At 37.9% G+C, this 15,295-nt stretch overlaps 1 protein-coding gene and 1 pseudogene across 1 annotated transcript; both read left to right on the top strand.

Annotated features, from left to right (window-relative positions):
• Positions 1–5,297: 5,297 nt before the first annotated feature.
• Positions 5,298–15,295, top strand: part of LOC145642788 (methionine aminopeptidase 1D, chloroplastic/mitochondrial-like) — a 57,373-nt pseudogene continuing 47,375 nt past the window's right edge.
• On the top strand, positions 12,848–14,170 carry LOC145555880 (uncharacterized). The gene is made up of 4 exons (XM_081617592.1): positions 12,848–13,129; positions 13,205–13,336; positions 13,408–13,479; positions 13,551–14,170. Exons 1-4 carry the CDS (start codon positions 13,010–13,012, stop codon positions 13,965–13,967), a joined length of 741 nt encoding a protein of 246 aa, XP_081473718.1. The 5' UTR covers positions 12,848–13,009; the 3' UTR covers positions 13,968–14,170.

The raw sequence follows: 15,295 nt of genomic DNA, 5'->3' as shown, positions 1-15,295 counted from the left end.
CACGAGTGTGATCATTTGTAATTGCTTTTGTTTTTCAGAGTTGATTAATAAAAGTAATTAGGGTAGTGGAGGACGTAGGCTCAGAGTTGAGCTGAACCTCGTTAAATCTTTGTGTTGATTATTTATTGAATTTTCTGTTTCCGCTGCAGGACCAGTTCATCACCTGGTCCCCCTACATAAATAGAGAAGAAAATCCGATAATTCTTAACACTGCCCTGTACTCAATTCAACCCCCCCCCTTCTTGAGTACCAGCTGCACTTTCATAACTCATGAAATTGTTTGTCTTATGTTAATAATGTCTCTTGATACAATTTACATGATGAATGATTGAGTACTAAACTTTCGTATGAGCAAGTATCATGATTTTGTTGCTCTATACTAGTTATACTCTCTAATCTCTAGAGTAAATTGAAGTATTGAAACAACAATTATGCACTAAGATTAGTTCTTGAAGTTGAACTTGAAAATGGCTCGAATATGTAACTTGTTTCATGGCCAAGTTCAATTACAAACTTAGTTTTCAAAGGAACAAAATGATTATCAAATCATTGTGATGCATTTGAAAATTATAACGCTCGAGATCCACAACTATTTAGGCGATTCTCGAAAGTAGCTCGAATGCATGAATATCTCATTTTGTTTCTTTGTGGATATTGGAGCCCCCATGTTTTGGGTTATGCACATTCTTGCTATTTCTCAAGTCTTGGAGCCCCCAATTTGGGGTAGTTCTAATGACTTGCTATTGTTTAGGCCATTCATATAATCATGATATTGAGATGGAGTATGTCCTTTTCTTGTTTTGAGATATTTAGGACAATGACATGGCTTTCACATTTTAGTTAAAGTCATGTTCGAGAAAGCAAGTTAGTTCTTTGCTTGTTTATAAACCAAAACAATTGTGTTTAAGGTTTATTGTATCATACCTAATGTAAAAACGTTTGTAAAGATCATTGTGGTGATTTTATTCTCAAAGTTGATTCAGAAAATCAAATATTTTCTTTGTTCTTATCAGTCATTGATTTTGGTCTTGCAGGTAGTTTGTTTACCATCCCTAAGCCAATGAGAAAAAGTTTGAGCCAAGAAGTCGAATCTTAGTTCATTCCTTTTGAAAATTTACATACACGTATTATCCAAACAGTTATTGAGAATCTGAAAATTTATTTATTTGAGGAAATGAAACAATAATTCAGAAAGGAAATTTTGAATACTATTTTTTATTAGAGACAGGTTATTTCGAACTAGAATTCAAAATTTGGAAAGGGTCCAATAATTTGAATAAAAGGTTGTTTTGAAAAGCAACTTTTTATAGTTGGCAAAATACATAATATTATTTTCAAAATTGAACCCAAAATGGAAAGAAAAGTCTAGCTCATAATTGAGTGTGACTTTTTTTGTCCAAGAATGATGAAGGTAAGTTGTAATTTGCAACTTATTTCAACAAAGATATGAAAATGTGAGCAAACTTTCGTATATCTGATTTTGTTTAAGTTTTACTTTTTGTCATCATTGTCATATTTTGCTAATTGAAAGTGAATTTCTTTCAATTAAACAAGCACCGTAGTTTGAAAACGAATGTTTGGTGAAGTGTTAGAATAATTTATAAAATCATTTGAATCACTTTCTAAAATATGGTCTCATTTTAAAATGAAAGTTAAGGTGAGACCTATATTTTTAATTTGAAGCCCCCAAGTGTAGACATAGGTGGCTTTTGGAATTCATGTATACATATATGCTAGGGGATGTTTCTCATGTTTATTTAAGGCCCCAAGATTTGTATTTTCGATTTGCGAAATATTGCATATGTTTATCATAAATTGTTTGATCAAGTAACATAATTAATTATCTTGGTCAAATAATAGGAAGTGGTGTTCTTCCCTTTGTCATTTAAAGTTATTAAGATGGTTCGTAATAAGCTTTGCATGACATTAATTTCGCAGCATAAATAGCATGTTCAAATATGTAAATAGAGAGAAGTGAGGATGTCCTGGCTTTTGTAAGCCCCCAATTTGAGGCAAAGAGCGAAAAAATTATACTATTTTCGAGTATTATAGTTGCCAAATGGGAGGATCATCCCGACTTACCCCCTAAAAAAGAAATGAACAAAAAAGACGGATTTGTATAAATAAGAAGGGGAATCCAACTTTCCCATAGAAGAATAAAGAAAGAAAATTAGACATGTTTTCGAAATTCAAGGATTATTGACTTAATATTTTAATCATCATGATGACTTGGCAGTGAGGTCTACGTGTGATAGCGATAACGATCATTTTTTCATGTAGCGATCATGTTCAATCAATGTTCCTTGTTTCGAGAAGATGGAGATATCCCACGCAGGCGGAAATATTAGTTGCTCATGATAAGTGAGAAGGCCAATGCTTAAGAGTTGTAAAAGACATCTAAAGTTGACGTCAAGGTTGTCGATATATCAAATCAATTTATTGTATTAACTCTTTTTCTTTCTAGGCAATGTATATCAAACGTGAATTACCTTGGTAATAAATAGCCCAATTATTAAAAGAAAAGAAGATGATTGTTTTTTTTAAGTGATAATCATCTCATTTTTCTTTGGCAAAAGATTTTGAAAACATCGAATTTAGTTTGATTTGATTGCTTTACTAACATGATGTAATCAAGCCAATGACTATCAGATCATCCAAATCATTTGAATTTTTTATATGATTTTGTAATCATAACTCAACACTTCATGCATTTTATATATGGGCATGACTACTCAATAGTAGGTCCATATGTGCAAAGACCTAAGATTGGCCATATTTTCATGGAATGATGATTTTGGTATATGGTTATGGTCTACCTCAATGAGGGCCTTTCCAAGTTTGTAACGTGGCTAGGCTTGGGGTTATGAACAATGGACAGGCTCAAGTATACTCCCAAAATCCCTTACTTTTGGTGCTTCTCGAATTAAAACCTTTCTGTTGTGTGTGGAAACTTCCTACATTAGGTGTCTTTTCCTTGTCATCTCTCCTTTTTTTTTCTCTTTTTTTTTTTTGACAAGTTTTGTTTTGGGTTTAGAACGAATTCTTTTTCTTTTGCATTTGATCTTTCCTTTTGGGTTTAGACTAACTTTGTGCATGTCCCCCTCTTATGTTTCGTTCCCCCAATTTCCTATTTGTATCTTTGCACCATTCCCATCCCAAGGTATGGAATAATGTAGGTTGAATAACTAAGGCTCAATTGACGAGGCTCAAAAGGGGTGCAAAAAGATGGATTTTCTCTAAGGTTAAGAACATGGGATTATATTTGTGGAGTTTCAATTGCCTCATGTGTTGGTGAAATCATCATATCCTTTCTTTGTGAGCCTAAGATGGGCCTCTTTTCATTCAATACATCTTGTAAGCCAAAGCTCATCAAGATTCTTAAAGTGTTGAGTATGTATGCCTTTTGATATTGCCTGTTTGTATGTATACGTTTTATTTAATTCAAGTCAATGACAATAAAGAGATTGAAAAGAGAACAAGATAGACGTACTTGAAAATATTTTTTTATTCATTAATTAATGAGAGTACAAAATAAGTAGATTTGATAGCATGAATCTCTTAGTCTATCATAAAAAAACAAATTAAAGGAAAGAAACAAAACAAGACCTAGGGTGCTACATCTTGAATTGTTGACAACATATTGAGATTGCATCTTTAAGCTTTGTCCGTTTCCGACGTAGGTGAAATCCTCTCTAAAAATCAAGTCCATCTATATGATTCATGATTTCATTTATCAAGTCCCTTTTAATTAATGTTCCTACAGTATAGACTTTTTGAAATGTGTCTAAACCAAGGTATTGTAAATGGCACTTGTATGGTGGAGACATATTGTCTATAAACTTTGGGACAAGTTCATGATCCGGAGGTCTTTGTGGAATAAGAGCAACCTTTGATCGCCACCTGGAAAAGAAGTCAATGAAGCCTTCTTCTTCCCCTTGCTTAAGCAATTCGAGATCGTGCAAGGTAGTTGTGAGCTCGATGTTATCTCCATATTGGGTTAAAAACGCTTTTATAACGTCACTCCAAGTGGAAGTTTGTTTTGCATTGAGGTTATAAAACCATGATCTAGCAGTTGGGTCCAATGAAAGAGGAAAAGTACATGCATATAGGCTTGGCTCAACCCCTTTCAATGCCATAATTCCAATAAAGCTCATTAAGTGAGTCCTAGGATTGTCTGTAACCTTAAAGGTTGGCAAATCTGTAGTCAAGAACTTTTCTAGGAGAGTCTTGCCACTAGGTTGTGGTGCAAGCTCATAATTGAAGTACTTATTCCTTGAGTTAGCTCGAAGGGAAAGTTTCTCCAAGGCCTCTACTCTTTCGGCTCTTGCTTTTCTTGCAGAATGTTTTTTTTTTCTTTTTCTGCTTTTATTTTAGTCTTTTCTGCTTTTTTATGAGCCTTCATTTAGACTTCTTCTTCTCGTAGGGCCTTTAGGTTTTGGAGTTCCTCTCTAAGTTTCTCCAATGCTGCTTTGTCACCCATGATTAGACTAGTATGCGAATGTGGAAGATGATCTAGTAATGTGTATCACGAGAAATTGAGCGCGTTCATTTAAAACTTTTCTACCAAGCACTCAAACAATGAACCAAAGTCAAAATAATTGTTTTTATTTCTTTTTTTTTAATCCTTGTAATACGAATTCACTTTAAGCAAGTTTGTTGATGAAGAATGTCAAAAAATTCATGAACAATCATTTATGGAATATCATGATTTGTGTTGACTTCAACAAGGTAATCATCTAAGGATTTTACTTTAAATGAATTGTTTTCGAAAAAGGTAGAAGAGATTGAGAAGAAAGTTGGATTGAAAGTGCGCATCAAATTTTTAGAAATGTTAATCGACCCGAACACACTCCTTAAAATGATCAAATAAACTATAGTATTTGTTCACTACTACAAAATGAGTAAATTCTCGACGTTTATGCCTCGACGCCAAAGAACAATGTCAGACAGTAAATACAATATGCGTGTTTTCGCGACACTATTTAGGGTCGCCAATATTTTTTGACGCGGAAAAGCGTCGAGAATGCTAGTCTATGCCAGGCACGTGGTTGTAATTAGCTCAACCCACCATTTCAAATCTAATTTGGGAAATAATAAAATCGCACAAAGCACACAGTATACGAAACCCTTTCACTATGCATTTCTAACTTTCTAAGTTCTCAACTTCTTAACCCTAACTATTCATCTTTACTTCATCCTAAATTCTGCAGTGAGATTTGGAGCGTCATGAATTTCAAAGAGATCTTGATTCTCCTTGTACTACTCATATGCTTGCTAAATTTCTCTATTCGCCTTCAATGGTGTTCGATTTTGTCTTTTTCTTTGCCAACAATATTGAGGTAACTTCGTTGTTTTTGGGCTTTAATATTGAGTGCTTTAGATTGTTTTTAGAAGTAATTTCACGAGAAGTAATTTCACGAAATTATGGTAAGATATGGGTGTGGTTCATCACCGATATATATTTTAGGGTTTCTTTATATATATTGTAATGCTCCATTTTGTTCAATTATATGATTAAAATTCTGAATAATTACTCGTTTTTTATTCTTTGTTTGAATAAAGGACGATTTCAAGTTCTTTAATTAATCTTGTATTGTGTAAATCTATTTTTTGGGATTCTGTTTTGCAGTTTTTAGGTATGAGTTCATAAATTACATCAATTGGGTTTGGATTTTCAGGGGTTCGATGTAATTAAATACTTGGGGGTATTATAATGGCACTTATCTGTGTTTAGAAAATCAATAAAAAAAAATCTTGCATTTCAGCATTCAATGAATTTAATTCATGGAGAGAGAGAGAGAGAGAGTGATGAGAAAGGTTACTAACTTAGTAAGTAGTGCGGTGGGCAGTGAGGAAGAGGAGGAATTTAATCGTGGCATATATGTGGTATAATTGTTCTTCTAGTGTACCTTAGTGATGTAGAATATATTGCTATGAGATAGATTGGATTTATATTGATATCTCATCAAAAAATTGTTTGTTTTTTCATTGAATATAGGAACTCTTTTGTTATTGAGGTTCTGGTACAGACTTATATTGAAGATTATGGATAAGGTTGCATATTTAATCAGAGTATGGATTATTTTGCTGACATTTTGTTGAATGCAGAAACTTGACTTTCATTCCAAGTTTGGCATTTTTTACCACCTCTATGGGCATGTCTGTGGATTAATGTTTTTTGCTGGATGCATTTGTCTATGGATGAATGTTTTTACTTAGGTATTTTTTTGCATTATGTGAAAATTAGATGACTGTTGTAAACAACAATACATAAATTTTTATGCCCTTGCTTTATTCCCTTGATATTGCCATGCTGGTACTTGCTGGATTATATCGTTGTTGGTCCTGGATTTTTATCTTATTGGAAACTTATTTTTGTAGGAAGAAAACATGTCTCCATACAGTTGCCAAAATCTCTCTCTGGCTTAACCAATCTCTTATTCAAGAGAAGGTGTGCTTCCTTCTCTTTAATTCTTTCCATGTGCCCATGCAAAAGCTTTTTTTTTTTTTTTTTTTTTTTTTTTTTGGTAACTATCTCACCAGGACACTTACAGAAATCTCGATCAATCGTCAACAAGAGAATGCAAACCTTTGAGGCCTGGTAAGGTGTCTCCTCCTAGACCTGTTCCATCCCATATTAAGAGACCACCTTATGTAAAAGCTGGGAGTCCTCCGGGAATAGCAAGTGGACTTGAGGTGCATGATGAGAGGGGGATAAAATGTATGTGAGCTTCTGGGAGATTGGCAACTCAAGTTCTTGAATACGCTGGCACCTTAGTCAAGGTATTAATGCAAAGCTTTCGGTCTTTTAAATTCTAGTGTTACTTTTTCTTCTTTCTGCGTAGTGCATACTTTTCTAATTTTTGTGAAACTTTGTGAGCGGATTATTTTATCACAATCAAAGGATTGTGTTAGGCACTTGAGCTTATTACATTCTCTGACTTTCCTGATTAGCTGCAACATATCTTGATCGAATTAGACTTTTGAAACTGGAAGTTTTCCTTCCAAGATTTATTCTATGGAGATTAGATAGGCAGGGTGAGCTGGAAAAAAAAAAAGAAAAAAGGGAAGGAGTCATATCCAATAACTGATTAATTGCTCTTATCTCATCAAGTGATTGGTATTTATGTGTAGGACTTAAAAGTGCTCATGCATGCACTCTCTCTGAGTATCAGTTGCTGTCCCTATTTCTGTTTCTTTCATATCTCTCTCTTAGAAATTCATGTCGCTCTCTCTTCCAAAGTAAACAAAGAAATATAAGATGATACTCATGTTATTGGGTTATTCTATGGATTTAAAAAGATAGTAACTACAGCGTTGGCGCATGTTACTTACAAAATTTGCCTTCTCAAAACTTTGTTAATGTTGTATGTGAATTTGTTATCTAGATGATTGCTACCCAATGCATGGTACTTATAATTCTTATCCACAGCCACGCGTCAAAAATGATGAAAATGATGAAGCAATTCATCAAATGATTATTGACAATTGAGGGTATCCTTCACCTCTTGGCTATGGTGGATTTCCTAAAAGTGTCCGCTGTAGACACCCATTTGTGTCTCCCCAAAACCAAACCCGGTGATGAGTACCTTTCACGTCGAATCGTAATCGAATGAAGTGAAAGTGTGGAAAGTCTAGTGTTGCGGATAGTTTTAATTTCTTTTCTTTTCTCTCTGTTTTTGAAAACCTATTTTAAGAAAACAACCAATCCAGTCTGGTTGGTCCATGATATGAGTCCAATAGTAGTGTAGTTGGATAGGGTTTGAAAAGAGCTTTCCAACGATATATTATAAGCCCAATTCCGATGAATATTGAGGAAGTTATGTCCAAATTACTAAACTGGGCCCGGTTTGAGCCTTATATGCGGCCCAATGATCTAGAGGAGGGCCTAATATAGATTTATCATTCCTAATGCAATTAGGAATGGTTTTAGTCTTCTAGATTCTTCTAGAAGGTTCTTTTCATTCCTAATTCAGTTAGCATTGATAAATTGACTTTTGTTGACTTTTTAGAGTTTTAATCAGAATAAAAGAATGTTTTTGAGGAATATACGATTTTATCCTCCTATACAATTAATTTCTATCTGATTACAGAAAACGCGTCAGAAATTTAATCAGCGCCAAACGCCAGTCATTAGCGCCTGGCGCTAAGCCTGACGCCTAGCGTTAGCGTCTGGCGCTGTAGGGAATATTTCAAGTATTAACCCCTAGCTTGAACCCCACTGTGATTGTACACTAAAGTACACTGGCGTCCAAAGGGAAAGAAGATAGAGCAAAAGAGTCGCCAACAAGTTTTTTAGGAACTTGTAAACCGTTCACGAGGTGAAGGTTACACCCCTTAATGATCCAAGAGATCGTCAACTCCATAAGGTCTTGAACCAAATAGGGTTTGGGGATGAAGGTACAAATCCAACCTAAAAGAGATTGAACCTGCCCTAATAATAGACCTCTACTTTATTCTGATCGTATTCCCGTGCGCTTTCTGACTAACATACAAACAATAGGATTAACCCTAAACCTGTTTATCTATGTTGGTTGAATATTAATGCACAAATAAACCATTATTGGCGATCACTTGAATTATAATCACATTAACTCTAAACAAGATTATTAATTATCTTATCAAGCGTGATTACAAGTACAAAATTCCCTTTAAACATGCATAAAAAGGTATGATCAAGCAATAACAATAAATATCATCAAACAACATAATAATCATAATAATAATTATAATAATCATAATAATCATGTTAAAGCATAATAATAGCAAGACCCTAGACATGATACTAACAAGATTAATAACAAACCCTAGCATGTCACTAAGCAATAAAGATCAAATATATAGCCCTAACATGATACTAACATGAATAAATATTAGAAAGAACATAAAAGTCATCATAATAATCATACTTGGTATTAAAATAACCCTAAACATGATACTAGAAATCATAATAACAATCTAAGCATGATTTCTACATAATAACATCAATAAAAACCATTAAAGCACTTACTTGGATGCCTCGTACCTCTTTCTAATAACAAAATACACACGTTAGTAACTTCAAGGAAAATAATAAACAAACAATTAAATTAAATAATTGAAAGAGAGATTTGGGACCAAACCCTCAGAAATTAAACCTTTCACGTCTAGGGCGAAGGCAACTTCGAATATTGCTAGGTGTTTCTAAATCTAATGAATGCGGAATTTTTGTATTTGTGAAAAAGCTAGTTTAGAAAAGAGAGAGAGAGAGTAATCAAGAAAATCTTTATGAGAGTTGGTGAATGAAAACGGATTTTTTAGAAGGCTATTTATAGAGAAAATCAACCAAAAAGATAAAAAATCAAAACAGAGTTTTGACGCGTAAAACGAAGGAGCGCCAGACGCTGACATTAGCGCCAGGCGCTATCGCTAGCGCCAGGCGCCAAGCTTAGCGTCAGGCGCTAAGGCTGGCGTTTGGCGCTGACTAAAATTTTGACTTGTTTTCTATAATCAGATAGAAATTGACCGTACGAGAGAATAAAATCGTATTTTCCTCAAAAACGTTCTTTTATTCTGATTAAAACTCTAAAAAGTCAACAAAAGTCAATTTATCAATGCTAATTGAATTAGGAATGAAAAGAACTTTCTAGAAGAATCTAGAAGACTAAAACCATTCCTAATTGCACTAGGAATGATAAATCCATATTAGGCCCTCATCTAGATCATTGGGCCGCATATGAGGCTCAGACCGGGCCCAATTCAGTAAATTAGCCATAACTTCCACAATATTCATCGGAATTGGGCTTATAATATATCGTCGGAAAGGTCTTTTTAAGCCCTATCCAATTAAACTATTATTGGTCCCATATCATGGACCAACCAAACTGGATTGACTGTTTTCTTAAAATAGGTTTTCAAAAACAGAGAGAAGAGAAAAGAAATTAAAACTATCCGCAACACTAAACTTTCCACACTTTCACTTCATTCGATTATGATTCGACGTGAAAGGTACTTATTACCGGGTTTTGTTTTGGGGAGACACAAATGGGTGTCTACAGAAGCCCCCACTTTGACTGAGTTTGGAGAAACGCAAGTTTTGAAAACAAATGTCAAAGTATCGATAGGGACGGAGAATGATTCAGAATGTTCGGCAATCCTAAATCTCTCTTGTAACGCCGATACCTGCAAACTAGCGTTGGTTAAACAGATAAAAGAGTTAAGAAACGCGTATCTTGCACCGTCGAGCACACGTCTCTGAAAGTAACCGATTTGCTGCTGTATCCTTGTTGTTTTGATGACCTCCTGCAAGCTAGAGAATGCCATCCCGCTTGAAAACTGCTACACTTGTAACTGCTTCCAGTTCTGCTATGTTAATCTTCCGCAAGCCAGGGAACATTATCGAAGATTGCTTCGCTTGAAACGATCCTCCTCCACTTTGTGACCATCTTCCACATCTTAGGGAACACGATCGAAGACAACTTTGCTTGAAATCACCTTCAGTTGTTTGTGACAACTCTCCGCAAGCTAGGGAACGTTGCCGAAGATATCCTCGCTTGAAGCTATCCTCATTTGTTGTGATAATTTCTCAAAGAAAAAATATCGAAGACCTCAGCTTGTCGATCTTTTAAAAGCTCGCTTGAACTTTGCTTCCGCTATGCCTGTACGTTGGCGCTTTTGCTGCTTTGAACCTATATATCGGTGCCTCTTGCTAAATGAACCAGTACGTCGGTGATTTTTTAAATGAACTAGTATGTCGGTGCCTTTTGCGATGAGCCAATGATTAGGCGCTTTAAGCTAAGTGAGATGATCTTTCATCAGGTCGATCACTTTATGTAATCAAGCTGATTATTGAAAATCGTGTCAAATTTCTTAGAGGGGCTAACTGGCGTACCAAGGAACCCGAAACATATTGCAAAAAAGTTGGAACAACCGTACTGAGTGGCTGAACATTTTGGCGCCGCTGAAATAACATCAGCACCACTTATCTAGCTGTAGCGCCAAACGTTGGAGCTAGCGCCAGGCGCTAAGCTTATCGACTGACGCCAAGGTCTGGCGCTTGGCGCTAGAGTCAGATTTTCCTTAAATACCCTTCTCTTCTTCATTTTCGCTGCTGTTGCTCGCGTTTCTTGCTCGAGAATTCTCAGAACTTCAATTCACTCGTTCTTGCTCGTTTCTCAACCAAATTCGCTTAAATTTGTTGCAAATCAAATCTTATTCTATCCATTTTCCCGATCTATGTAAGTTTCCTTCAAACTCATGCCGGTCTCAATGAATTTTGCACGTATTTGTTCACGAATTTCTTGAAAATTCGAAACTTAGAATGCTTAATTCTCTTTGTTTATCAAATTTTATGCCATGAAATTGCTTGATTATGTTTATATATTGCCTTGGGAGTAATTTGAGACTTGTTTGACTCAATTTGGTGAAGAAATGAACAAATCACCATTGTTGAACCTCTTAAGGTCGGGAAAACAATGTGGCTTGTTCTTGATTTTTTGCTAGCAATTCTTGTCCAATTTGTCACAATAATTACTACAGTATTGCAAGAAATTGCTTGATTGCTTGAAAAATGCCGTGTATGCTCAATTTGAATTTGTGCTCTGTTTTAGTACTACGTACTCTGTTTTTTGCGAACATAGTATCATGCGGCTAGGCGAACTTTAGATACTATAGAACCTTAATTTGTGATAATTCTGCACAATGTAGCATGGCTAGACAGCGAGGTTCGGGTTCACGGTCCCGAGACGTTCGACGGGAGCACGAGCCCGTAGAGGATGATGCTGAACCGTCCACTTCGCTTGGTCGACTCCCTAAGTGGGATGAGCGGACCTTGTACTTTTCTCCCGTCCACCATATCTCAGAGAGGGTGAGACCGGGCATCACAGTTGGGATGACACGCTGTCATGGTTCCGATTGTGACGGCTTGGGCGATCTGTACAAGATGTACATCGCTAGAGACGATCAGACGAGACTTCTATGGGAGTCTTGCGGGCTTACTGCGCAGTTCGAGACCTCCGAGGCAATGGTTGCCTCTAGTGGGGGTCACCATGTAGTTCGTGCTCTGGTGAAGTTCTTTTGGGACACCACCAACAGTTTCCACTTCCCCTAGGGTGAGATGATGGTCACTCCTACCGACTTCAGTCTCATTACGGGGCTGAAGTTTAGCTCCGTGCCACTGCCGTTCGACAGCGGGATCGACGTCTTTTCTCCTGAGGCCGAGGAGCTGTTGGGTCCGATTGTTATTCGGGCTCGAGCTGAGGTAGAGTCGACTCAGTTCAGCGCTAGGGGGATTCGCCGCTCGACTCTAGCAGCGGCTTTTGACGATGGTGTGACTACCCGAGAGCAGCGGGTGCGCATCTTTGCACTTATCTTGCTGTCAGGGACGTTCTTCCCTGACAAGGGTAGTAGGGCGCTGCTTTACTACCTTCCTGCCGTCCGCGATCTACAACGAATCGGGACTTATGACTGGGCCAGTTTGGCCTATGCTGCTTTCATCCGAGCGCTGCGGGACTCGTGTCGACGTTGGTCCTTTGGGGCGAATGTTGCTCTATCCGGCTTTTGGAGGGTCGTAGAGGTATCCTTTATTCCCTATAAAGTTTAGCTCTAGATTTTAGTCAGCACTTGCTGATAACTTTAGCTTCTTGTAGATCTAGTTCTACGAGTACTTCCCTTCAGCTGCGCCGGCGAGACCGTCGCCGCACAGGCTTCCAGTTAGCGCTTCCTTGGGCAGCCTCCGTGTGGGGATGTCCACTGCCTATGTCCGAGATTGGATCATCTCGGTATGATGCTTTTCTTATTTGACATTTAGTGATGCCTTAGATAGATTCTTGCCTGATTGACGCTCTTTGTAGGAGCCTGAGGTGCTGTACCGACTGTGGGTCGACTTGGCAGTTTTGGGTTAGCCGCGCAGTATTCTGCAGAGCGTCGCTATTTCTTGGGGACCTATGGAGCGGCTGCATATCTTGGAGAGAGGGTTGCTATTCAGCATTCCTCCGATACCTTTGTCGTTCCTGCTCCTCCACCATGTCACATGTTTAACGCCACGAGGTTGGTGAGCATGTCAGAGGGAGCTGGTACCCCTGGGCGATGCTATGGGGAGGAGCTACTGCCGTTTTTATCTCCAGTTCCTGTATCTGATGAGGATGTGGCGGTACGATTTTCAGCTTTTACCTTTCGTTAAGTAGCCCCCAAGTTATGCTTTACTGATTTTGTTTTGCCTTGTCAGGATGATGCTGTTGAGTTCGTGCCACCCCGTATGTCTATCCATTATCAAGGGACATATGGGCCGATTGAGGAGATGATTCTTCCGGAGGACGAGCACTTTGTGGAGCGGTCGATTCCTCGCAACCAAACTCGGGTAAGCTTGTTTATTTGCAACTTTTTGTCCATATATGTTATGTATGTTTACTGACTTTATTTCTTTGACAGTTTTCACGCGAGGTGTTTTCGGCGATGGCACGATGCATAGATGCCTTCCGTCGAGACGACGCTGTTCAGGAGGTAATTTCCCTTCTTTTGTTTTGCATTATTGCTTCTATTTTGCCTGTTTCTGATTTTAATTTCTTTTGTAGGGTCAGCCCATTCCTTCTCGTACCCGCACGAGACCTGAGGTGCGGAGGGATCCGGCGAGGTCTAGCTCGAGACGTCACCGCACTGCCTCGGGAGGTCGGGGCGGTCGTTCTGAGGCTGCTCGTATTGAGGCGGTAGAGGGCTCAGGCTCTTCATCTGAGGGTGCACATGCTGCGCCGGTAGGCCAGGGAGAGGCTACCTCGGCTCTTAGAGGTGGTGGGATGTACAAGGTCGGCTCATCATCGCAGCAGCCTTTGCAGCCTCAGCCTCAGGTTGATCTTGGGTGGACGGGTCCCGTGTTGAGTTTTCCTCCTCCCGAGGGAACTGGAGCTGGTGCTGGAGCTGGAGCTGGTGGAGGGGCTACTCCTCGTACGGCGAAGTTTTATGAGATGATGGGTTTACGTCCCCCGGCGCCGTAGTTTGTTCCTGTGCTTTTCATTATTTATTTTGACTTTGTACAGAACTTTGCGTTTTAGTTAGACTCATGACAGGGTAAAGTCGTATCCCCTAATCAAAAATAATTACCTAAGTCCTCTAACTAAAGTAGATAGGGAAGTAGGGTCGAACTCCACAGGGAAACAAGTCTTTCTACTCCTAATTAATTATTATAACCTAAATTATCAAAGTAACCAATATTGTTGTAAATAAAGTTTATACTACGAAGAATAAGATCGAAGGAAATAAAGCAGGGAGAAATCAAATATTAAAAGACGTAGGGCATAGGTTCACTAATAAACAATATTCCAAGGCAAATCATAATAAGCAATCATCAAGCATTGATTAATCAGATTATAAAGGGCTTTCGCTACGTATTATAATCACAGAGTTAATTTACCGGTATTAAATCTCATATGTCGAATCTCGACTTAACCATTTATAAATTAGTCTGCCTATTGAAGCTAAGCCTAAACATCAATTCTCATCTGTCGAATCTTGAATTAATATTGCTAAACTCATACAATTAAATCTAGCCAAACCTAATTGCATAGCATTATATCAATCAATAGAATTTAACCAAGCATTGATAATCAACAATCACAAATTTACCCCTTCATATTATTTATTAGATCCCTATAAACCCTAGAAATAAAACTACTCAAACATCATCATAACTAAACTAATCTAATGAATAAAGCAAAACATAATCAAAGAAGTAAATAAAATAACTGAAATTAAAATAGAAGAAATTGTTACCAAAAGAAATCTGGATTAATGAATGTAATTAAGAACAAAGTTGAGAGAGAAATTAAGAGAGAGAAAATATCCTAAGTAGAGAGAGAAAGTGTAAGAAAGAAGGTAATCAAAATTTACGTACATAATTCGTACTTAAACATTCCTCATATAAAAATTAAAACAAAACTAATCATCTCCTAAGAAAAACACGCGCCCGATCGGTCCTGCCCGATCGGTCCCGCCATTTTGCTCTGCCCACTGCTGGTGTGCCGCGCCCGATCGAGCCTATGCTCACCCGATCGGGCGCGCCTCTTCCTTGAGGTTACTCTTGCGCGCAATCGCCCGATCGGGCGTATGCTTGCCCAATCGGGCCTGGCTTCTTCTTCGAGGTTTGGATTTCGATTGGGCTCGATTTCTCGGCCCAATCTGGATTTCCTCATCGGGTCTTGATTAGTTGATCCAATAGCCCCGGTATCACAAACCGAGCCCTTAATCATCGGCTCTCACCGATCCTAGGCTTTAAGAATGGTCGTGTCCCTCTAGCCTCCGTAGTCGATCCATGAAAACCCGGGAA

Source organism: Chenopodium album, chromosome 8 (assembly GCF_948465745.1).
Source record: "Chenopodium album chromosome 8, dcCheAlbu1.1, whole genome shotgun sequence".
Lineage (NCBI taxonomy): Eukaryota > Viridiplantae > Streptophyta > Magnoliopsida > Caryophyllales > Amaranthaceae > Chenopodium > Chenopodium album.
This window is presented reverse-complemented; position numbering and strand designations above follow the sequence as displayed.

Coding starts and splice junctions, on each gene's coding strand:
- LOC145555880 (XM_081617592.1), top strand. CDS start 13,010: ATGTTTAACGCCACGAGGTTGGTGAGCATGTCAGAGGGAGCTGGTACC. Junction 13,130..13,204: donor TATCTGATGAGGATGTGGCG/GTACGATTTTCA, acceptor TTGCCTTGTCAG/GATGATGCTGTTGAGTTCGT. Junction 13,480..13,550: donor GAGACGACGCTGTTCAGGAG/GTAATTTCCCTT, acceptor TTTCTTTTGTAG/GGTCAGCCCATTCCTTCTCG.